General features: G+C 41.2%; 4 protein-coding genes across 16 annotated transcripts; 1 reads left to right on the forward strand and 3 right to left on the reverse strand.

Annotated features, from left to right (window-relative positions):
- Positions 1 to 1,080: 1,080 nt before the first annotated feature.
- Positions 1,081 to 10,728, reverse strand: LOC129352738 (uncharacterized). The gene is given in 7 exon segments (XM_055021844.1): positions 1,081 to 2,223; positions 2,225 to 2,551; positions 2,553 to 4,249; positions 6,026 to 6,081; positions 8,529 to 8,560; positions 8,797 to 9,767; positions 10,516 to 10,728. Coding segments are annotated over 7 exon segments (3,567 nt in total). The 5' UTR covers positions 10,679 to 10,728; the 3' UTR covers positions 1,081 to 1,902.
- Positions 10,729 to 11,561: 833 nt separating this feature from the next.
- Positions 11,562 to 14,466, reverse strand: LOC129352709 (zinc finger protein 436-like). Of its 13 annotated transcripts, XM_055021824.1 has the most exons (4): positions 14,236 to 14,466; positions 12,713 to 13,617; positions 12,607 to 12,644; positions 11,562 to 12,402 (listed from the first exon to the last, which is right to left on the reverse strand). In XM_055021824.1, exons 1-2 carry the CDS (start codon positions 14,396 to 14,398, stop codon positions 12,722 to 12,724), a joined length of 1,059 nt encoding a protein of 352 aa, XP_054877799.1. In that variant the 5' UTR covers positions 14,399 to 14,466; the 3' UTR covers positions 11,562 to 12,402; positions 12,607 to 12,644; positions 12,713 to 12,721. The 13 variants fall into 13 exon arrangements, 4 of the variants coding, with proteins under 4 accessions (XP_054877799.1, XP_054877797.1, XP_054877798.1 ...); XR_008604921.1 differs by lacking the exon at positions 12,607 to 12,644 and having other exon boundaries at positions 11,562 to 12,151; positions 12,668 to 13,617; XR_008604920.1 differs by lacking the exon at positions 12,607 to 12,644 and having other exon boundaries at positions 11,562 to 12,561; positions 12,645 to 13,617.
- Positions 14,467 to 15,810: 1,344 nt separating this feature from the next.
- On the forward strand, positions 15,811 to 19,380 carry LOC129352708 (zinc finger protein 135-like). Its single transcript, XM_055021819.1, has 3 exons — positions 15,811 to 16,077; positions 16,954 to 17,048; positions 17,667 to 19,380. Exons 1-3 carry the CDS (start codon positions 15,879 to 15,881, stop codon positions 18,432 to 18,434), a joined length of 1,062 nt encoding a protein of 353 aa, XP_054877794.1. The 5' UTR covers positions 15,811 to 15,878; the 3' UTR covers positions 18,435 to 19,380.
- A 1,591-nt stretch (positions 19,381 to 20,971) lies between these two features.
- On the reverse strand, positions 20,972 to 21,874 carry LOC129352739 (gastrula zinc finger protein XlCGF49.1-like). Its single transcript, XM_055021846.1, has one exon. It carries the CDS (start codon positions 21,872 to 21,874, stop codon positions 21,188 to 21,190), a length of 687 nt encoding a protein of 228 aa, XP_054877821.1. The 3' UTR covers positions 20,972 to 21,187.
- Between the last annotated feature and the right edge of the window lie 2,971 nt (positions 21,875 to 24,845).

Here is a 24,845-nt window from a genome sequence, read left to right on the forward strand (position 1 = left end):
CTTCTAGAATGGAATCGGGAAAAAAATCAACACAGGTGGCGCTATTGGGTTAGACATTAGAGACACTGAAACGAAAGTTTAATTCAAACGAAAGTGTAATTGGTTTGAATTAAACTTTATTAAGTTTCTAGTCTGACCATCACAGCCACACCATCATACTGGGACCAACCTGCAGGTGGCGCTGCTGCTGCTTTACTCCTTCAGATATCAGTGAAATGAGTTCAGGTTGTTATTATTACATCTGTGGTTCAGTCAAAGTTTCATTGATGCTGCTTCCTGATTCTGAAATTATGGGATGCCTGAAGGAAAAGATGAATTATTTTGAACTGTCCACTGTGATGTTTGATCTGTTCTGTGATTTTTGCCTCTTTAAGATCTTAAAGTTCGATCCTGGCTGATGAAACTATGATAAACAGACTTTACTTTCTCACTGGACACTAAATGGTTCATCAGATTCTCATCTTGATCCAATTTAAAGTAAACATGAGGATGAAAGGCGGCTGGTTTGATTTAATGTGTCTGTTGGTAAAAGTTCAGCTTGTCTTACTGAAGCTGCTCATCTCCTGAGATCCGAACTGAAAACGTTCTGTCAGGTTTACCAACATGCTCTGAAAATGTCCAGAGTCCTGTTGTAGCAATGTGTGCCTAATAAAGTGGCCAGTTAGCCAGGATTTAGTGGCTGTTGGTCTCCATGGCGCCGAACCGCCATTTTGACTGTCGGTTAATGAAATAACAATCGACCAAAACTGAGCTTAAATATTTATATATTTTATTATCATTTCTCATTTCGCAGCATTTCATCGCTCTTTGATAAACTGGAGACAAACTGATAAAACCAATGATTTGTCAATTTATCGATTCAAAGATCAATGACTTGTTATCCTGAGGCCTCAAGGCAACATTTGCTGAAATTCACATTTTAATCTCAGAGAAAATAAAAACTAAATAAAAACTCAACACAAAGCTACAATCTGCATCAGATTATTTACAGAAAGCAGATTATGACCCAGAGCCGAGACGGAACCAGAACCGCTGCAGGTTTTACTGAACCTGAGAAAACGGAGGCAGAACAGATACAAGTATAAAAAACTGTTTTTATTTACAGATAGGATTACAATGGTCTAGTCAAAGTAAAGACTCTTTCATTCAAAAAGTTCTAGTTATACAGGAGGAAGGACACAAATAAACACGTCTTCATGAGAACATCTTAATTATTCCCTAAATGAAATTCTTCATCTTTTAGTCAGTAAAATATTTAACAGTTCAATAGAAAATGAACCCAAATGTTTTGGGTATAATTATATTTCATATTAAATAAAAGCCTGTGAGTTTTTAATATCTTCAATCTGGACTTCATTGAAACGTCTCCATGTTGATATCAACACATGATGGATGTTCATTTGGTGACTGAACATCTTCACCTTGGAGACGCCGCGCTGTTAGCATGAAGACAAAACTAGCATTTCAGTTTATAGTCAGAATTTATGATGTAAAAATTAAGTTTAGTGTAACAAGTCATTTATTTAAACTTCCTTTGATAAACCAGGCAGCTTGGAGTCACAAAGATGAAACTACAAATAGAAAAGCGTTCAGAGAAACATTAACGTTCAATAAAGAAGACAGAAAATGTGACACTGCAGATGTTTCCTCCGCTGGTTCGTTTGAATTAAACTTGTTTATCTCTCTGTCATGTTTTACTCTTTGTTGTTATGTTTGTAGATTATATTAATGAAACTGAAAGCAGAAATAAAAATATCTCCAACTAAAACCAAACTTCAAACTGTCTCACACAACCTGTAATTTAACCAGAAGTTTGAGGAAGTGATCTGATGAAACCCAGATTTTCCCTCCAGATCTATGTTGACTGAAAGTCTTTAACCTGTAGATCTACGTTGTGCAGGCTCAGAGAGGAGGACCCCTGCTGTGGGTGTGAACCTGCATGTGTGAGGTCAGACCGCTGCTCTGACTGAATCTTTTTTCACATACGGAACAGGAAAAGGGTTTTTCCCCGGTGTGTGTTCTGATATGGATCTGCAGAATGCCGTGCTGGGTGAAGCTTTTCCCGCATGTCCTGCACTGGTAGGGCTTCTCCCCGGTGTGAATCCTCATGTGAACCACCAGGCTGTTGTTCCTGGAGAAGCGCTGACCGCAGTCGTCGCAGGAAAACGGTTTTTCACCTGTGTGAATCCTGCTGTGCATGCGCAGCTGGCTGCTGTTGATGAAACGTTTTCCCACACGTCACACACAGATACGGCCGCTCTCCTGTGTGCATCCTGATGTGGACGTTCAAACTGCTCAGCTGGGTGAAGCTCTTCCCACACGTGGAGCAGAAGTACTTCTCCCCTGTGTGGGTTCTCTTGTGAACGTTTAAATATGAAGGATCACGGAAACTTTTCCCACAGGCTTCACATTTGTAGGGCCTCTCGGCTGTGTGCGTCTGCCTGTGAACCTTCAGAGTGGACAGCCTGCAGAATCCTTTCCCACACGTCTCACAGAAGAAGGGCCACTCGCCGGCGTGCGTCCTCCTGTGGACGTCCAGCTGGAAGCTGTTTACTGAAGCCCCGCCCACACGTGTCGCAGGAAAACGGCCAGTCGCCCGTGTGAAACCTCATGTGAACCTTCAGGCTGCAGATCCGAGTGAAGACCTTCCCGCAGGTGTTGCAGGTGACGGAGTTTTCCCCTGTGTGGGTCCGGCGGTGGACATGGAAGTGGCTGCTGTAGCGGAAGCTCTTCCCACAGACTTCGCAGATGAAGGGTTTCTCCCCGGTGTGGATCCTCATGTGGACCTTCAGCCCGCTGGGCTCCGTGAACCTCTTCCCACACGTCTCGCAGGCGTACGGCTTTACGCCTGAGTGGACGACCTGGTGTTCCACCAGGCTGTGTTTGTACCTGAACACTTTCCCACAGACGTCACATTTCACCGGTGGTTCTGGGTCGGAGTGGACCCGGCTGTCACACACAGGACCGCTGCTTCCTGCCTCACTCCAGCCCTGAGCTTCAGAACCGGATTGACTGTATAGTTGATCCACTCCTGGTTCTGGTTCCTTAGAGCTGCGCCTCTGACCCGACCAGGAGTCCAATAACCCATCGGCCGAGTGGGTCACCAACAGCTGCTGGATCTGCTGACTGCTGTGGATCAGGAAGGACAGCAGAGGAGGTTCATCATGGCCCACTGCAAACTGGGACGGTTCTGAATGTCCTGCTGGTTCTGCTCCAGGTTCTGCTGCAGGTTCTGGATCCTCCTTCTTGTTACATGAAAGCTCCAGTTCACTCTGTTCCTCCTTAATATCTGAAGGTTCTGGTTGTCCCGTTTCCTCTTTAATCACTAAATGTTCCGGTTCCCCTCGATTTGATCCGAATCCTGCAGGTTCTGGTTCCTCCTTAATGTGTGAAAGTTGCAGTTCCTCTTGTTCCTCTTTGATCAGTAAATGTTCTGGTTCCCTCTGATCTGCCAGTTCTTGTTCATCTTGTTCCTCTGCAGCATCAGGAAGTTCTGGTTCCACTGGTTCCTCTTTAACAGCTGGAGGTTCTGGTTCCATTGGTTCCTCCTTAAAAGCTGGAGGTTCTGGTTCCACTGGTTCCTCTTTAACAGCTGGAGGTTCTGGTTCCATTGGTTCCTCCTTAAAAGCTGGAGGTTCTGGTTCCACTGGTTCCTCCTTAAAAGCTGGAGGTTCTGGTTCCACTGGTTCCTCTTTAACAGCTGGAGGTTCTGGTTCCACTGGTTCCTCTTTAACAGCTGGAGGTTCTGGTTCCACTGGTTCCTCTTTAAAAGCTGGAGGTTCTGGTTCCATTGGTTCCTCTTTAAAAGCTGCAGGTTCTGGTTCCACTGGTTCCTCTTTAACAGCTGGAGGTTCTGGTTCCACTGGTTCCTCTTTAACAGCTGGAGGTTCTGGTTCCATTGGTTCCTCTTTAAAAGCTGCAGGTTCTGGTTCCACTGGTTCCTCTTTAACAGCTGGAGGTTCTGGTTCCACTGGTTCCTCTTTAAAAGCTGGAGGTTCTGGTTCCATTGGTTCCACTGGTTCCTCTTTAAAAGCTGGAGGTTCTGGTTCCACTGGTTCCTCTTTAACAGCTGGAGGTTCTGGTTCCACTGGTTCCCCCTTAAAAGCTGCAGGTTCTGGTTCCACTGGTTCCCCCTTAAAAGCTGGAGGTTCTGGTTCCACCAGTTCCTCTGTAATACTTGGACATCTGACTTCCTCCTGGTCCAGAACAAAGTAGTTCTGTTGGGTCCAAACAAGCTGGTTTAGAAAATCTGAAGGAAAAAGGAAAACATCAGACGTTAACTTCCTGATTGTTTAATGATTGAAATAAAAATATAAATAAAGCACTCAGCCCCCAAATTACTGTCTGTACTGAAGGAGTCCACTGGTTTCACTGGTTCCACTGGTTTTACTGGTTTCACTGGTTCCACTGGTTTTACTGGTGACATTAGAACTGGCAATGAATCCATGTTGAGCATCTTGTGAACTTTTACAGAGAAGAAAATATTTTATCAGCATCAAATTATCAGCAGAACTTTGTAACTATTGAGCAAAACAGAGACGTTCATTCCTCCTCCTGCTCCTGCTGTTCTTCTGTTCATCTTTATTCTGGTTGCACTATAACTATTATCTTTATGAATTATTTAAACAACTCAATCTAAGATTATTGAGCTATCAGGAGTTTAAAAACAATGTGTAGACAAGTTGTGTCTTGTTGCTAAATCAACTTGATGAAATTAAATTTCTGAGTTTTAACCAAAACAATTTTCTAACTTTTTAGTTCAAACTGTTTATATTGACGAATCACAGAGTCCAATTTATTCTAAATGACTCAAACTGATGTGAATCAGATTAAATCTTGAGTTCTTCTTTTTGTCGGCCTCTGATGCTGCAGCAGCCAGGAGGAACCAGAATCCACCAGAACAGAACCAGAGGAACCAGAACCACCAGAACAGAACCAGAGGAACCAGAACAGAACCAGAGGAACCAGAACAGAACCAGAGGAACCAGAACCACCAGAACCAAAAGCAAAGCAGCTGAAACTCCAAGCTCAGCTTCATGGCCTCTGAACTGTAAATTATCAAGGTTTCTGTTTCATAACTGCATTATTGCAATATTCTGAGTGAACTCTTTAGGACCCGGTTCTCCAGAATAATCAGTTCTCAGCTTAGTGAAGCTGCAGACTGCCGGTCAGCAGCAAAATGTTCTGGAGAATCTGAATCATATGGTGTGAAAATACACACAGAAATGCTGGAAGATTACAGTGACAAATTAAATTATATCATAATTATTTATTATTCTGTAATGAGAAGGAAATAAAAGTTCATCAAAACCTAATTTTTTTGATAATCAGTTACTGTTTCACATCACAATAAACATTTAATATACAGGATGAGGAGAAATGAATAATAATAAAGTCAGTTATTGTTCATAAGCTTTTATTTAACTCTCCTAAACATTTAGGATCTATTCTGGTAAAATTCAGATCCATTTTGATCTTTAACTGATGAAACGTCACAAAATCAACAGACTGTGTTGGTGATTTGCAGATATTATTTAAAATATTAGTTCTGCAAATCATTTTCTTAAATCTTGATAAATGTGTTCATCTCCGTGTTTGCAGTTGTTTCTGTTTTTCGGTGAAATGGGTCCTGAAAAGCCACGCCCACAGTAGAACCTCAAATTAAACTGGACACCAGATGATCTGTAACTCCCCCAGTAAATCCACGTCACGGGGGAACGTGAGCTCTAAGGTTATAAAGCAGCGAATACAGATATCTCCCTTCATAAGCAGAGGAAACGACGCTTTCTATGTAGTTTATCTCTACATTCCCAGCTGTAACGGCCCGTCTGGTTCTATACGTACCGACTCTCTGCGGGTTAGTTTCGGGTTTCCAGCGGAAATCCTCCATCTTTTCCTCCAACTAGAAGCTTTTCTTTAAACCCTTAAACACTCCCAGCTGAGCAAACTAAAATATTATTACTGGAATATCCAGGAAAGGGATGAAAACAGAACCATCCTGCTGCTGCTGCTCTGTTTGTTTTACTTCCGCTCGGTGACGCTGAAAGCAGCTGATTGGTCCGTTTACCGCCGCCTGCAGGACTGGAGGAGAACAGCAGAATGGCAGAGAAACCAACTGGGGCTTAAATACACAGCTAAAGATACTGCGAATGTTTTTTAAAATATGCATTATAACAAGTGCAGGGTTCAGGAGTTTCACTTTTTTTTCATGGAATAACTAAATTAATAAGACAGAATGATACTAAAACTATCAGCAATATTTTCTCATCATTAGATTGAAAAATGTACTTTAACATAATTTTCCAGAAATATAAATAACCCATAAAATAAAATGCTAAAGTTTTATATTTTCTCTTTGCCCTAAAAGACATAAATAAAACTGTGTCCCTTGGCAGATCATTTGTAAGTTGTTTTTCCAAAGATGGTGTAATATTTGTTTCAAATTAGTTATTTGGCTGGAATGAGCAAAAATGGCTCTTTGGACTGTAAAAGTACCAGATCTCTGATCTAAACTATTGTAAATATTTTCAAATGTTTTAGCACTTAGGTTATATCCAAGTATAACCAGTTTTAATAAAAATCTCCATAAGAACAAATAACCTTTCAGCACCAGATCGTACATGTGTGAAAATAAAGACAAAAGAAGCTCAGGTGAAAATCCCAACAGCCTCAATGTCTCAATAAAAATATAAACAGTTTGTTTCCAACATTCAGCAGATTTGAATCTGCCAATCAGACTGGTTTCCTGCAGCTGTGTGGGTTTGTGCTCTGCAGCCTCCATGTTAGCTGTGGTTCTCGCCTTAATGTAACAATGACAGATAAAAGCATCGACTGAAAGAATCGTTCAGGAAGCTGCTGTGATCTCACACAGCCTCATAAATGATCCAGGAGTTATTATGGGATGTTCTTCTGCTCCCAGTTATTCCAGTTTCTCCCTCTTCAGTTTGCAAACAGACATGTTGCGTTTTAATGCACAGCAGCTCTCAGCTATGAAAAGTGATGCAAACCGTGACAAGTCATTTCAGATCTTTAATATTTAATAGTTTAATGTGACAGATACATATTTTATTTAATGCAAATGAGAAACATGCAAATCAGGTAGAATACAAACAAAAATGAAAAAGTGCAACAGCTGTTGGTAAAATGTTCCCACTTAAAGCCGTGAGGTTAGAAATGAGCCGTCAGTCTTTGGTTGATCAGCAGCTTTAACAGCCAAACATCAGTTATTTACAGACCAGAACAGAAACGCCAAGCAACACGAAACAACATGGCAACGTATGGGAGGAGATCTGTGACTGGATTACAAGTCAGAAATGGGATTATAAAAAATAACAACCACCTCACTGATACTCCCAGCCAAGACCTGGAGTTTAACAAAAGACAGATTAAATACAGATAAATGTGAATTTATGCATTTCTGAATGCAGAAGAAATGTCTCTGCAGCTAACGAGTTTATCCACAAACATCCTGAAACTGATTTCAGGTCATTGATGAAGAACCAACAGCAAACTTCTGAGATCAGAAATATTTCTTCAGTAAAATCAAACAGATTTATTGTCAGTAACATCATTAAATCCAAGCAATGAAACTATAAACCGAAGCTAAAAATCCTTCAGTTTAAAGCTGCTTTTAATGAACAAACCGGCACATCAAACCGTCGCCTGACTTTAATCGTTTGACATTAATTTACTGCAATATGGTTTCCTGATCATTTTCCTTCTGTTTATGCAATTTAGATACCGGTGAAACCAGTGAACCTTTTGTAAAGATCAGAACCTCCACTGGACGACTTTGTGTTTGTGATGTAAAGCATTTTGAAATGCCGTGCAGCTGAAATGTGCCATACAAATAGAATTTGATTGATTGATTGATTGATTGATTGATTGATTGATTGATTGATTGATTGATTGATTGATGATGTTGCTGGGAAATGTCTCACAGTTCATTTTATTACTGCGACTGGGTGAATGTGTGATGATGTCATAAATGAACCCGCAGTGACCCTGGAGGAGCTAATGAAGCTAATTTATATTCAGACCTTTAGCTTCGAGCTAACATCGTGTCCATGGTGACAGCTGTGATGCGTGGCATGTTGAGGTGATTCCAGGTAGATTTCAGAAACTGTCAGCTGGTTTTGGGATCTTAGTCTCATGTTGGGACGGTGCATCCAAAGGCCGCTCCTCTGGGGTCAAAGTTCGAATTAGCTTCACTTCTCTTTCCTCTGGAGCTTCACTGAATGAAGAACAAACACGTTTTAACCCAAAAGCCAACAGACAGTTTATCATGTGAGACCTCAGGTTTTACTCTGATGTCACGCAGGCGAGTCGCTTTGGGGCCGCAAACCGAATCTGACTGCGTTTGAACGTAAATTAGCAGCATGTGGAATTAAAAATGGAGTTGAGCTTTAAGACAAAGCTAACAGAACGTAGCCTTATATCTCCACCAGAACCGGTCCGGGTTCCTCACATCAACATTCAGGTCACTGAGTTTTCATGTTTTAGAATCCTCCATCTCTTGAAAGACCCACCGTACTCTCCTCATCTCCACGTGGTCAAACAGCTGTTTGAGACATGTGGACATGTGAAGACAACCGAGTGAAAGTGACCGTCTGTTCAGTCAGCGTTGGCGTTTGTTCCTGCAGAGTGGCTCTTATGTGGACGTTCAGAGTTCCTCTCTGGATGAAACTTTTCCCACAGGTGCTGCAGGTGAACGGTCTCTCGCCGGTGTGCGTTCTAACGTGAGCTTTCAGGTCCCCCTTACTGATGAAACACTTCCCGCAGCGTTCACACAGGTACGGCCTCTCGCCCGTGTGCGTCCTCATGTGGACCTTCAGCGCTGCGTTTTTGGTGAAGCTTTTTCCCGCAGGTTTCGCAGAAATGCAGCCGGCCCTGCGTGTGGATCCTCCGGTGGGCTTTGAGCGACGTGTAGTTCCCGAAGCCCTTCCCACACGTCTCGCAGGGGAACGGCCTCTCGTCCGCGTGGGTTCCCTTGTGGAAGTTCAGGTTGGTCACCACCGTAAAACTTTTGCCGCAGATTTCGCAGGCGTACGGCCTCTCGCCGGTGTGGATCCGCATGTGGACGTTCAGGCTGACCACCTGAGAGAAACTTTTCCCGCAGGTGTCGCAGGAGAAGGGTCGCTCGCCGGTGTGGGTCCGGATGTGGTTCTTCAGGTGGCCGCTCTGCGTGAAGCCTTTCCCGCAGATCGTACAGGCGTACGGCCGCACGCCTGAGTGGATCCTCTGATGGCGGTTAAAGTGATGCTTCTTCTTAAAGACTTTCCCACAAACGTCGCATTTGACCGATTTATCGGCGGCGGACGCCGTGGTGTTGGGGAAGCTGCGTTCTTCATGGCTCTGGTTCCCAGCCGAAGGGAAGCTGACGGCGTACAGACGCTGGATGTTGGGTTCTCCCTCGCTGACGTCGGCTTCCTGACTCAGAGGCTCGGTGAAATCGAAGTGCTCCTGCTTCAGGATGAACTGCTCCACCTGCTGGCCGCCGCACGCCTCCTCTTCCTCTTCCTCCTCTTTAATCTGCAGCAGCTCGGCTTCTTCCTCTTTAACCGCCTCCCGGTCCGGTTCAGTCGGAGGTTCTGGTTCGTCCAGCTCCTCTTTAACCTCTGCACATCGCGGCTCCTCCTGTGGAGGTTCTGCTTCCTGCTGGTTCTGATTCAACCAGGAATATTCTGGTTCTGGTTCCGCCGGGTCTTCACCGGCGCTCTGGTCAGTCTGAACCCCATCCTCACCAGGGAAACGATGATTTGGGCGCTCTGCAGGGGAAAGAAATGATGGAGATTGTGAAGTGAAATCCGTCATGGAGCTGCAGGTTCGTCAGGAAAAAGCCGCCGTTTCTCCTCAGGACTTCATCAGCTGTGCTTTCATTTCTGTATGTTGCTTTCTGAGAACCTTTGGCCTACTTCGTGTTGTCAGACGGTTCTATTTCAGAGATTTCATCAGTCTGTCAGCCAGGCAGAGACCAGCTCTGGGTTTAAGAAGTAAAATAGGATCAGAAATGTGTTCAGGATGTAACATGAGTAAAATTTGTTTCATATTATTTAAAAACAGTTTAATGGATTAAACTGCTCCAAAAGCTAAAAACATCTCAGTTTATAGCAAATCAACCAAAGACTGCAGTGAGTTGTTAGCAGTTTCTATGACGTCATATGACATCATTAATGATGCACCAATAGGGATCATTCATTTCTTCATGGTTTATGTCCTGAATCAGTCAGAGGAAAAGTTCAGATAAATTTTCCTCAGCCTGTAAATAAAGCATATCAGATCCAAGCAGAGCTGTAGAGAAAGTTGATGGATTTCTTTTCTGACTAGTTATTGATAACTTGATGATGCTGCGTGCTGGGTTTCAGCTGGTTGCCATGGTGACTCGGTAACCGGCCCAGTTAAAGCCCGAGTTTCATCCAGGTTGTTTATTCTACCGGATCAGAAACAAACTCCTGAATGTTCTGCATTTTCATCGCGCGGATTCATTTATTACTTTGTGTTTCTGTGATTTCTTACCGGTTCCGGTTGTTTTTATCTGAGCTTCATTCCTGCAGGTTTCCAGAACTTTAATCTCTTCCTCGTAGCTAATGATGGTTTTTTCGACCTGAGTGAAGATTTCCTCCGCAGCAGCAGTTAGTCTCTCTCTGATAAAATCCCTCAGCTGCTGAACTGAACACATGGTGACTGAAATATCAGCTCAAACACGAAGCAACCAGCGGAAGGAGCTGCTCTGTTTTCCTTCCGCTGGGGTCAAACTGAGACTCAGCAGCTGATTGGTCCGTTTCCGCCCCCTGCTGGCCTGCAGGGGAACTGCAGCCTGCAGCCAAATGGATCACATTCTCTGAACCAGAGCAGAACTTCTCTAAACTACTAATCAACTAGAAATTAATCAAGCAGAACTTCTCTAAACTGTTAATCAACTAGAAATTAATCAAGCAGAAGTTCTTTTCATTTCCTTCAGTCCCTCCTCGTTAATAAAACGTGTTAAATGTGAGTCCAATAATACTTTCAGATTTAGACCTGCCTGTATTCACAGGTTGTGTCACTGACCATCAGGACATCCAGACATGCAGAGGTCAGGCCCACTCAGGGCTGCAGGGTCACAACCAACGCTGGCTTCAGGTCAATCTAAATAAAAACCAACTGTGCTGCTCTGGAATCTGTCTCGTTAAAAGAAGGGAAAAAGGGAAAAGAAAGATTCTTATTTTATGCTGTGAGTCGCAGCAGTGCAGAGACACCAGGTTGAGCTCAGGTATTATGTCAAAGTACCTGTGGATATTCTGAGCTCTGGAGTAGAAACATCACTCAAAACACGTCCACACCGATGACAAAACACCAAAATGTGACTGACGAGGCAGATGATCAGCATCTGCTGATAGAAATATCAACACAATGTTTAACCAGAGTTATGCAAACAGCATCAACACTGCTGGCAGCTTTGAATTATTGTTGATATTGTGACTCCAGAACCTGACTGGTGCTGATTTGGGACAAACTGGTTTCTCTGCATCAGGACTCAACATGTGGAGCTGAAACTGAACTGAAATCATAAACTGAAGCGGTCAGAATCGGCCCCAAACAAGGCAACTTTATTCACTGAGGACATCCAGGGCAACGCAAGGTTTCACAGAACATTGAACAAAATCAGAACTTTACAACGTTGCTTAACAATCAAGTTCAGTCTGTCAAACATTTAGAAATCAATTAACAGAAATAAATGTTGAAACATATTTAACATTCAAACGTCGTTCAGGAGAAACGCTTCATTCATCAGAGTCTTTGAAAGCTGATGAAAAACACAAATGTTTAAGTTTTTCATCAGAACATCAACCACAGGGAACACGGACTTTAACTGGACCATTATGGTTCAGTTAAAGTCTCATCCAACCTCATCTACATATGAAGATCAGCCACCATGGCGACATCCTTTCCTTTCATCCCATTTTGGTGACTCCTGATTCACATACATTAATATTGAACTGTATGGACCTTTTGGTCGTATTGATGGGAGAATTATGTTCAAAATGTTAAACATTAACTGCTGCAGCTGATTGGTACCTTTATCATGGCTGTGAAAGCAAACGCCTGGATGACGGAAACATCTGGAGCAGAACTGAGAAACGACTCACCAGAAACCTTCAAACCTTCACACCTTCACACCTTCAAACGTCAAACCTTCAAACTTTCAAACCTTCACACTTCAAACCTTCAAACCTCAAACTTTCAAACCTTCACACTTCAAACCTTCAAACCTCAAACCTTCACACTTCAAACCTTCAAACCTTCAAACCTCAAACCTTCACACTTCAAACCTTCAAACCTCAAACCTTCACACTTCAAACCTTCACACCTCAAACCTTCAAACCTTCACACTTCAAACCTTCAAACCTCAAACCTTCAAACCTTCACACGTCAAACCTTCAAACTTTCAAACCTTCACACTTCAAACCTTCAAACCTCAAACTTTCAAACCTCAAACCTTCACACCTCAAACCTCAAACCTTCACATCTCAAACCTTCAAACCTTCACACCTCAAACCTTCACACCTCAAACCTTCACACCTCAAACCTTCAAACGTCAAACCTTCAAACTTTCAAACCTCAAACCTTCACACTTCAAACCTTCAAACCTCAAACCTTCAAACCTTCACACTTCAAACCTTCAAACCTCAAACCTTCAAACCTCAAACCTTCAAACTTTCAAACCTCAAACCTTCACACCTCACCAGAAACCCCTCACAGGTTTGTGGACTTTCTGGTGACAAACCAGTTCATTCATACTATTAAAGCTTTCATCGCATGCTTGGCATGAATATGGCTGCTCCACTGTGTGGGTCTTGATGTGGAATTTCAAATACCATTTTTCACGGAAGCTTTTCCCACAGATTTCACATGAAAAAGGCTTAACGCCTGTGTGAGTTTTTCTGTGAACTTTCAAACAAAAACTTCTGCTGAAACGTTTCCCACAGGTTTCACATGAATAAGGTTTGTCACCTGTGTGAGCTTTCCTGTGAACTTTCAGGCTGGATTTCCTGGTAAAGCTTTTCCCACAGGTGTCACAGGAAAAGGGCTTGACACCTGTGTGCATTTGTAAGTGCTCTTTCAAATGACATGTCTGCACAAACACCTTTCCACATATTTTACAGCGCAATGGCTTCTCCCCTGAGTGTTCTCTGAGATGTCGCAACATGTTATACTGAGATTTAAAGGCTTTCCCACAGACACGACACTCACAGGATTTATCTGGGACCGATTCGGCCCAACTCGCTAACACAGGACTGCAGCTTCCTGCTTCATCCTGGTTCTCCAGAGCAGAAACATTGTTAGAGTCCAGATGCTCAATGTTTGCTTCTTCTTCACTGAATTCAGTTTGTTGCAGAGTCTGAGTGAAATGAAGACTCTGTCCCTCCTGACTGCAGCAGACTTCCTGCCGTTCCTCTTTCACACCAGGAGCTTCTGGTTCCTCCTTCAGCAGCTGATGTCCCAGCTCCTGGTTGCTGTCGCCATCTTGTGGAGGCTCAGACTCCTCCTGGTTCTCATTTAAACTCATCATGTGACTGCAGAGCCGGCTGCCAGTGAGAACCTCATCTTCCTCATCTTCCTGTTGCTTTGGGACAGCTAGAGAAACACAAAACATACCAGATCAAATATTTGGTTTAATTATGACCATTTTTAAAACTCCCATAAATTATCTGCCTCAAAGATTTACTAAATCAAGTTTTAATATTTTAATACTCTCACTTCCTTCCACCAATGAGCTGTTGATGAAAGCTAATTGTTATTAGCAGCTATGGAGGAAGAAACAGCGAAAAAGAGTCACTCAGTGTGTTCTGGGAAACAGACCTGGCAACTTAAAATGTCTGCTTGAAAAAACACCGGATGAACAAAAACAGTTCATCCAGAGCCACTGATCACATCATGTCTTCATAATCACTGAATAAACCACAGAATGAAACAGAAACAACTGGATCAAAGATCTGATCATCTTTCCTCTGGAGGGATAATTTTAAAATAAACATGATCACTTTATAATTACTAATTACAAACTTCAGCCATTTATTAAGTCACCTCTGAAAATGAATTCGCTTTAATGTTAATCGGTTTTTCGATTTCTGACTTGGACCAGCAGGTGTCGCCATGGAGCTCTGATTGCGAAACTTTTCCATAAACGAACATTTTTCTCCAAACAAGGAAGTTTCTCTGATTAACGGATTCATCTGTTCATTTTTAACGTACCGGTTCCGGTTGTTTTTATCTGAGCTTCATTCCTGCAGGTTTCCAGAACTTTAATCTCCTCCTCGTAGCTAATGATGGTTTTTGCTACCTGAGTGAAGATTTCCTCCGCAGCAGCAGTTAGTCTCTCTCTGATAAAATCCCTCAGCTGCTGAACTGAACACATGGTGACTCAAACATCAGCTAACAAACAATAAAACGACACAAAGCCGCTGCTGCCGCTGCTGCTGCTGCTGGAGTCGCTCTGTTTTACTTCCGCTTGGGTCACACTGGAACAAAGCAGCTGATTGGCCCGTTTCTGCCCCCTGCTGGCCTGGAGCGGAGCAGCAGCAGAACTTCTGTAAACTTATTAATAGAGCAGATATTAACTGACAATAAAAGTAAATATTGTTATTATTTGTTTCAGGGCTTCATTATCCTTGTTATATTCTAATAATCCTGTGGAGACGTGAGTCAGGTAAAACTTTATTTACATGTTGTAATGTTATAAACGTTTTAAAATAAAAACAGCCAAAGGTCAATTTTCTCCTACTATATCTGTGTCACTCTTTTACAATTAGTGTCTCTGCCAGGTGATTGGTGATCTGATTGATGTTATAACAGAAATTAAAACATTAAAGACAAAATCTTAAAACTAAAAATGATGGTTAACATTTAATGTTTGTAATCAATGAATAATAATAATAATAATAATAATAATAATAATAATAATAATAATAATAATAATAATATGCTTTTGTCAATATAATAGCAAAGAAATTACAGCAAAAACAAAAATTTTAAAAAGTGTTTGGTGTGCTGCACAGTGGTGCAGTTGGTAGCGCTGTTGCCTTGCAGAAAGAAGGTCTTGGGTTCCATTCCCGGCCCGGGGTCTTTCGGCACGGAGTCGAAAAACATGACTGTCAGGTTAATTGGTCTTTCCAAATTCTCCCTAGGTGTGTGTGTGTGTGTGTGTGTGTGTGTGTGTACATGGTTGTTTGTCCTGTTTGTCTTTGTGTTGCCCTGCGACAGACTGGCGAACGCAGCTGGAGAGGCACCAGCACCTCCTGACCCCGTTAGGGTGACGGGTGACGGAAAATCACGATAAAACAACAGTTTTCTAGATGAATCCACACAACCTGATAGTAAATCCTTTAGTTTTCCTTTGGCTGGATGTCACCATAAATCAGTTGGTTGGAGCGGAACAGCATAACGTCACCTGAAACATACCTGAACTTTTTCATTCTTTAAATTTTTGGTGCACCAAATAATTACTTGTATGGTTTTTGTGGAAAGAAACGCAACAAACTAACACCCAGAATATGGCTCTCAAGAGGTGGCTGAATTTTTGTGAAACCCTTAGAAAATATTTCAGTTCTTCAGTGAATAGGATTAAATTTCCTAAAGGCTTAAACCATTGGGTAAAACCTAATAAAAAACAGTGTCTCGTAAAACCCAAAAATGAAGAAAAGGTTCAGTTCTGATTCAGAGAACTGTCTTTTTCTGCTGTTCCAGTCCGGTCCAGCAGGGGGCGGAAGTGGTCCAGTAAACGCCTCTCTGTCAGTGTGACCTCAGCGGAAGTAAAACAAAAGGATCCAGTGTCGGGTTGTGTGGCTTCATCTAGAAAACGGTTGTTTTATCGTGTTTCTGCTGGTATTTCAGCAAACATGTGTTCAGTTCAGCATCTCAGAGAGTTTATCAGAGAGAGACTAACTGCTGCTGCGGAGGAAATCTTCACTCAGGTTGAAAAAACCATCATTAGCTACGAGGAAGAGCTCGATGCTCAGCGCAGGATGATGGGGATCAGCTGGAAACCAGACATTAAGCTACACAGAGTCGGTTCGGAGCTGCAGAGACAAAGTTCTGGTGGGTCTGGATCAAATGTTTTCACTGCAGATAATTAATCTGAGACAGAGGGAGAAAGATGGAGGTAAAAGAAGATTAATGATGCAAAGAGTTTCGGTCATATCTGATCAGAAAACAGATCATTTGAGGAGTTTCACTTCTTAATATTGTTTCTAAGTGAGATGCACTTCAGGAGGATTTTGTGGTTTTGATATTTCTGCTATTTGATCCTCCTTTTGCTGGATTTTCAATTTTCCACTTAAATCCCCTCAGAGTCTCATTAAAGTAACTGAACACAAACTGTTATCATCTCTGTGTCAGCAGAACCAGCCCACAGATAAAGCTGCTGAGATGCACTGACAGCCATACCAGGGGTACGAACCAGGGTTCAGTCCTGGGAGCAGAACCTGTCTGAGTTTGAAATGTGACCTGATGGAGTGAATCATAGTTTCTGTTTAATCCAAAGAACTTGATGAATAAGATTGAAACAGTTTCACTGCAGTTGGACGGTGAAGTGATGCTGTTTCTGATAACTGTCTGAAGTTGCTGATGTGAAATACATCAAGTATTTGTTGGCTTATTTTACCTTAACCCAATATTCTTACTTCTTTGTGTCAATAAAACATAATGTGTTCTTTAATGGCTCAGGAGGTCAGAGTTCATCCTGGAACTGGTAGTTTACTGCTTTAAACTGGTTTACACTCCATTTATCATTCATTAAAGTAACAGTGTGTTAATATTATATCTGCTCTGCACCAGATGTCACTGACATATTGCATTTTATTTACACACTGTTTTGCCAGAGCTCCAAATCTGTTGATCACTTATTGATCTGATAGATCAGACAGTCATCAATAAATCTATGTTTATTAATGATCCCTTCCTTTGTCCCCACAGGCCTCCAGGATCCTCATGTGTCGGTGAAGGAGGAAGCTGCTGCCGTCCAGCAGGAGCAGAGGTCCAGGCATGGAGCTGAGTCTCAGTGGACTGATGTAATGGAAACGTTTTTAATGTTCCTCTCATCCCTCTGGTGCTTCAGATCAATGTTTCCCAAGCCTGGTCCTCCTGATCCCTGCCCTGCATGGTTTAGGGTTTTCCAGGCTTCGGTCCATCTGATTTCAGTTGATGACTGATTAACAGGCGTTTGTTGAACTGCAATCAGTTGAATGAGGGACATTAAAGCAGGGAAACGTCTGAAACATGCAGGACAGAGAGCCTTGAGGACCAGGGCTTTAGGTTGTGTCTGCAGGATTTTATCATGAAATACGTTGAGCTGCTCTCCTATAAACTTCCATTCAGTAACAACAACCCTGTGCTTAACAATAGACAGATGGCAGGACCATCAGTTTGGGCTCCACTGAATCCTTGGTGCAGAAAACTGAGCAACTAATGTGAGAATCCTTGTTGGAAACACCCAGAGAACCAGAGGGAACGCCTGAGCAGAACCTGTAGAACCTTCTACAGGTTCAGACCAGAACCTTCTATAGACCAGAACCTATAAAAGGTTCTGCTCTGACCAGAACCCGTAGAAGGTTCTGGTCAGACTTGACTCTGTATTTCTGTTCTCACCTTACAAAGTTTTAATAAACTCCTTATTTCTTCTCATCCAGACTCTTGTTAAAGTCATTTGTTCTGAAGAGGAACAGATGGAACCAGAACCTCCACTGACTGAAGAACATTGGGAACCAGGATCTCTATGGATTAAAGAGGAAGAGGAGGAGACACAATCTGCAGTGTTTGATTTTGAAGAGCAGGAACCAGAACCTTTACCGACCAGGCAGAACCAGAAGCACGTCTGCAGCGGTCAGGAGGGAGAACGGCTCGACCAGAAGCAGTTTGCTGCTCTGATGGAGACTTTCACCCTCCAGAGTCGGGATCTGAGTGAAGGAGAAGCGAGAAGTGAGCGTCCTTCCTTCCAGGTCTCTGCTGAAGCCGAGAGCAAAGAGCAGGAAGGAAGCAGCTCCACTGTGTCAGAGACTCAGACCCACAGTGACGGTCGGAAAGGGCCTGTCAGCTGCGGCATGTGTGGGAGATTACTGAAGAACAAATATGACTTAAAACAGCATTTCATGACCCACACTGGAGAAAAACCTTTTACTTGTGAAACATGCAGTAAAAGTTTTGCTCGACGTTCTCAATTAAATGTTCACTATAGAACCCACACCGGTGAAAGGCCTTTTACTTGTTCGATATGCAAGAAAAGTTTCTTTCAAATCGGTCATTTAAATGTCCACAAGAACATTCATACAGGTGTGAGGCCGTTTTCTTGTGAAATCTGTGGGAAAAGTTTTACTAGGCGTTATTTATTAAATATGCACCGGAGAAGCCACACAGGGGAGAGGCCTTTCTCCTGGGACAGCTTTGTGAAGAGCTTCTAGAATAAAACATTTCCTGTATAAACATGTTCTGACCCGATCCAAATATCTCCAGCAAATCAAATCATGAAATCTCTGCATGAAATGTGCACCAGAAAAGCCCGAGGTGGAAAAAACGTATTTGATGCTTTTAGACTCAGACTGACTCTCTGTTAGAAATATTGAAAGTTTTCTTGGTAGTTTTCTGTTTTTACAGTGTATTATAAAGTTAGTGATTTAGACATGCTTAGAAATGAAGGTGAGATGTTTTGACGCCTCTGAATCAGCAGCTCTGAATGGACAAACACATTTTCAGAAACCTTTGCTTCATAGATGGAGTCCAGCATGGTGGTGGAGGGCTGGTGATGTGGGCTCCTTTTACTCTTCACAACCAAAGTCTTCTAGCAGGTCCATCTGTCCAGCAGCTGAAGTTTAGTTCAAATACTGTCGGATGTTTGGGAACTTAAATCATCTCCACTGGGCTGCAGAGAAAACTGGGAAAGTTTTTGACACCAACGATGATAAACTGAAGTTTCAGTTCATAACTTTAAAACTTTATTTTAAAGCTCATAAACTGCTGATGGTTGTTGACAACATTATTTGATTTTTCAATGTTTTTCTTCAAAATATTTGAGTTTATTCCACAGTTGATAAATTAATTTCAGGCTTTTACTGTGAAAACCAAAATGTTTGAATGTTTATTAGTTTTTCTCTTTGTTTTTGAATAAGATGCACATTTGGTTTTATAATGTTGAATTTAAACACAGGAATCAAATTAAATTAGGTTGTGATTGTTGCTGCTGTGGTTTTTACAGGACAGTAGATTATGATGAAGTATAAATATCTGTAGATGTTTATCTGTCTGGTTTTACACATCAAGTCGTAATAGTTCTATGATTTGAATAAGATTCATTCTAATTTGTACACCAATGATCTTGGTTGTGAATAAAGCCTCTGCTGTTCACCTGAATCAGTCTGCAGATTATTTTTCACGTCAGTTTGAAACCAAACGATCCATCAAGCATCAAAATTCAGATTCAACAGCCTCAGATGGAATCAAAGGAGGAAAAGCTCCTGTGCTGTTTGGGACGCTCACTGAGGTTCATAAAACATTTCATTATAAAATGATATTAGATAATAAGCTTTTATAGTGAAATTCAACCAAAACAATAGAAATGAAAGCTTTGGATCAACGAGGCTCTAAAATGCAAACCTAAAACTCCTGAGTAAAACTTTAACTAATACTAAATAATTCCAAGTATTAAGGATCAGAATGGTTTTTACATTCTGATCTGATTTTATGAAGACATGATTTTCATAATGTTAGACTTCTGAATGTTAAATGAGAAAGTTGATCTGTTTCTGTCACCAAATGCTGAACAAGCGTTTGATATATTGATTTATTTGACATTCCTGACATGTTACTGACTTACAGGACGACCATAAAACTGTTATTTATGGTTTTATTGAAATGTTTCAGAATAAAGAAATAAGCAGCTTTTTTCACTGCATTGGTTTTCAGAACAGAGATGAATCTTTAACATTAAATGACATTTGATCCTCTAGTTTCCTGCATTGTGTCCATCTGTCCGTCAGCAGCCTGTGAATCCGACTGACCGACTGAGAAAGCAGCTGTTTGACTTCCTGATCTGGTTAGATCTGACAGACTCCAATGATGACATCATTCACCGTTTCTGAAAACATTCTGAGACAGAATTTTGAGTTTTTATGATCTGAGAAACATAAACATCAAACTTACAGGAATACGTCTCTATGGATGATGATTTCTGGCAATGTTTCCCTTTCTGAGATGACTGGCAAGAAATAATAATGCATTTTCACACAATATTCTAATTCTTTAATACAAACTGATATATCTTGCTTTGCCCGATTCTTCATCCACATCTGACGTTACTAACGACAAATATGATCATTAGACCACATTTGGTCTAATGATGCTGCATATTAGAAAAGAAAAGATTTTCTAACATACAGCAACGTTTTTGTTGTTATGGAAAAGTTGCTCAGTTTTGCACCTTTAGCTGCAAATGTTTCCAGTTTCCTCTGCAGCTCTTTGCTTTTTCTACTTTCCATCTTTGAAACCTCAGTGATTGAAACCATAAAACTTCAGGGTTCGTCTCTGAAAGACAAAAAAACAAAAGCTAGTAGAGCAGGTTGCAGCCTGTAGCCCTCATTATTAGTGATTCAACATTTATTATTATATATTTAATATTAAACATAAACCTAAACCTGTAGCTATGGAGACACTGCTGACTGTGTTCATACCTCTGATCTGTAAACTGTCTAAAAATAAATTGGACCAAAAACTTTCATCAATCTGGAGAATCTGCAGTTGGTTACTGCTGTTCATCATTTTGACTTTATTCCACAGTTGATAAATTAATTTTAGGCTTTAATCTCAAAAAGCTTTTCCTAACAAACAGGAAAATCATATTCTTCTGATCTCTGTTGCACTGAAACTAAAAAGGTACTTTCAAATTTAATGCAAGCAAAAATTTTAAAATAAAACAAATTGTCTTCAAGTGTTTAAATTCAACATTTATTATAAAATTCCAACTTGAAGCTTTCAAAAACAAAAAACCTTCTGATAGTAAAACTACTATACAGAATGAGCCGATCACCCACAAACCGGGTTAAACCCACTTTCACTCCCACTCATGTTTAAGCTTAATTAGTATTTCACTTTTCTAATATACAACAAAAAAAAAACTAAGAAAATTCTGAATATATATTGTTAACCAGTGAGAATCAAATGACTATTTCTTACTTCTGTGCTTCCTTTTCATGTGATAATTCAGTTTCCTCTTCTCAATAAAACTTTTGCCACATATTTGACATGAAAAAGGTTTCTCACCTGTGTGGGTTCTCTGATGAACATTTAAGTGATTGCGGATGAAATAAGCTTTCCCACAAACTTCACACGAATAAGGTCTTTCACCCGTGTGAGTTCTCCTGTGAACATTCAAGTTCGAACTATTTATAAAACCTTTTCCACACGTCTCACAAGAAAAAGGCCTTTCACCTGTATGGATTTTCTTATGAATACTTAAATTGCCAATATGAGAAAAACTTTTCCCACAAGTGTCACAGGAAAAAGGTCTCTGACCTGTGTGAATGTTCTTGTGAGTTTTCAAATGATCAATTCGAGAGAAACTTTTGTCACATGTTTCACAAGAGAAAGGTCTCTCACCTGCATGATTTTTTACAGGTCTCTCACCTGCATGCCTTTTCTTATGTAGATTTAAATTATCAATACGAGAGAAAGATTTTCCACACATGTCACAGGAAAAAGGCTTCTCACCGCTGTGAACTTTTTTGTGAAGATTCAAGTTATAAATTCGCAAGAATGTTTTCCCACATGTTTCACAAGAGAAAGGCCTCTCACCTGTATGAGTTTGCTTGTGAACTTTTAAAATACCAAATCGAGAAAAACGTTTCCACATGTTTCACAACAATAAGGTCTCTCCCAGTGTGGGTTTTGTAATGCTCTTTCAAGTTAAACCTCTTCTTAAACGCTCTCTCACAAATGTCACATTTTAAAGACATGTTGTTTGTGTCAGACTGCTCTCTGTGGAGCTGCTTCCTTCCTGATGTTCACTGTCTGCAGGAGAAATATGAAACAAACTTTGTTCGGTTCTTGGTTCTCCAGAACCTTTTCTGGAGATTTCCTGAAGAGAAGAGTCCATCACAGCGATAGATTCCTCCGGGACAAGCTTGTCTCCCTCCTCACTGCTGCAGAGGCCCTTCTGGTCCTGCCCAGCTGGAAAATGTTCCAGTTCCTGCTGTTCATGTTTAATCCATGAAGAATCTGTTTCTTCCTTTACTTCAACAATCAATATTGAATCTGCTTCTTCTTTTTCTTTAATCCATTTAGATTCTAGATCCTCCTGTTCTTCATTAAGTGCAGGTTCTGGTTTCTTCTGTTCCTCTTCAGCCCATAAAGATGTTGGTTCCTCATTTTCCTCCTCCAAACTTGGGTGTTTTGTGTCCTGGTCTTCCTCTTTAATCCACTGTAATTCTTGTTTCTCCTCTTCTTCTTTAATCCTATGACTGTCTGGGTTCTCTTGTCTTTCGATGAGTGAAGGTGTTGGTTTTATCTGTTTCTCTTTCGCCCATGAAGACATTATTTCCTCCTTTTCTTCTTCTGTCACTGGATCTCCTGTGTCGTCCTCCTCCTCTTTAATCCATTGAATTGGATCTGGTTCCTCTTTAATCCATTGAATTGGATCTGGTTCCTCTTTAATCCATTGAATTGGATCTGGTTCCATCTGATTGTCTTCAGTCCATTGAGGTTCTTCTTCCCTCTGGTTGTGGTTCGGCCTCCTGCCTGCGCTGCAGAGATGTTGGAGGGAGGAAGCTTCCTTCTTAATGGAGACATGCGACTTTTGAAGGTCTGTTTGGGAAAAGGAGGACATCGTTAAATTGATGACCATCTCATTCTGCAGGAAGTCCAGTAATATGACAGAAACTCTCTATGCAGCACTGACAGTTTGGGGTGGTGTTCCTGGTGGAGAGGAAACTAAATATAGTTATTTATTTGATATCAGATTTTGTATTCCAAGTTAACACTAATAAAACCATATAAAAATTCAAATGAAGACAGAATGCATAAAACAGAAGGGTTTGAAACGGCACCGTCCTTGGAATAAAAAACACTGTGATCTGAGTCATGATAATTGTAATAATCCAGTCATAGATGAAAACATGAAAGCTCAAAATTGAGGAAGTCTGGACAGTCTAGAAAATAAGATACCTTTTAATGCTGCCTACCTTATAGCAGTAGTAACAAGTTAATCTGGTGTTTAAGTTCAAACCTGAACAGGTTGACAGGAAGTGACGTCAGTTTCCCAGGCGCAATGGGAAAACACATTTGTTTAATCAAAGCTGCATCTTCCTTTGATTTCATGTTTTCTATTTTTATCTGGGGTTTATACCCCTTAATATTCATGTTAACTGAGAATACATAAACTGACAAATGATAAATGAGCATTTAAAGCAGCTGCTGATGAAACCAACATAACTAATTAAATCCTGGAAGAAACGATTTTAACCCGAGACCGACAGCAGTTTAGAGACCGGCTCTGACCAGGGCAGCTAAGCGGGGTCCTTCGGCCATGTAGCAACAACGCTACCGGAAGTTAGTCACCAGTTAACATGAAACCTATTGAACCGTAACACCGACCTGAAAACACTGAAGTGTGTGAGTAAAGCTGATTTCCATCACATTGTTTTCCTTGAAGTGAACGACGTTGTGTTTCAACAGCGGAAGCAGTTAGCAGTTAGCTGCTAGCAGTTAGCAGCTAGCTGCTGCCGAACTGAGGATGAAGATATGGAAATATTCAGCTGCTCCTGTTGTCTTGTTTTCCTTCGTCACACTGAGACCAAGCAGCTGGTTGGTCCATTTCCGCCCCCTGCTGGACTGGAGCAGCAACAGCAGCCTTCCAATCAATCAATGGTTTTAATCATTTTTAATTGATGATTATGGCCAAACACCAAATAATTGTTTAAATTCAAGCAGAAATATCAATTTCATTAGTTTGGCAGCTGATCCAGAGCTGAGAACATTTTGATCGACCTGAAACAGCAGAACTGAACTTCTGGTTGATGTGACGCCAATAAAGAGACGTTGAATTTAATAAGAAGAGAAGAATATTGAATTAAAGCTGCTTCAAGTGGAGCATTGGTATTGATGCAGGATTGTATTAGGGTGCACTTAATTATGAGGTCAGGTGATCACAACAAGGCAACAGCTTTGTGTTCAGTTAAACAGCAGAGCATATAACTCACTAACATCACTGAAGAAAAAACTGGCCAACTTTTTAAAACACATGAACATAAAATATAAATCATCTCACAGTTTGAGTTTTTATCCAGCTAAACTACTAGTGAATTTGTTTCCTGCTTCAGTGAACTCACTGAACTGGCTCAAAGTTAAGATATTCATCTGAAATCATATCTTTGAAATATTCCTGCTTCGTATTTCAGGTTTCAGGACTGAAAATGGTCTGCTGGTCCAGTTTAGTCGTTCTGGGCTGTAAATAATCAATCAGCTGTTTTCTCTCAGTGACTCCAGTTAAACAAAAGGCTCCAGCATCAGGTTGTGTGGATTCATATAGAAAACTTGTTTTATATATTTCAGTAACAATGTCTTCAGCTCAACATCTGAGGGATTTAATCAGAGAGAAACTAACTGCTGCTGAGGAGGAAGAGGAGGATGAAGAAGAGGAGAAAATCTTCATTCAGGTAGAAAAACCATCATTAGCTACGAGGAGCTCGATGCTCCACCATGCTGAGCCGCCTGCTGGTTGTTGAGCTTCAGGTTTATGAAAACACATTATTGTTGCGGACTGAGGGTTAAGATTTTCTGAAGTTTTCTGAGGTTTTTTGAGGTTTTCTGAGGTTTTCAGTCAATGG

Source organism: Poeciliopsis prolifica, unplaced genomic scaffold, assembly GCF_027474105.1.
Source record: "Poeciliopsis prolifica strain line A6 unplaced genomic scaffold, Auburn_PproV2 SCAFFOLD079, whole genome shotgun sequence".
NCBI classification, from domain to species: Eukaryota; Metazoa; Chordata; class Actinopteri; order Cyprinodontiformes; family Poeciliidae; genus Poeciliopsis; species Poeciliopsis prolifica.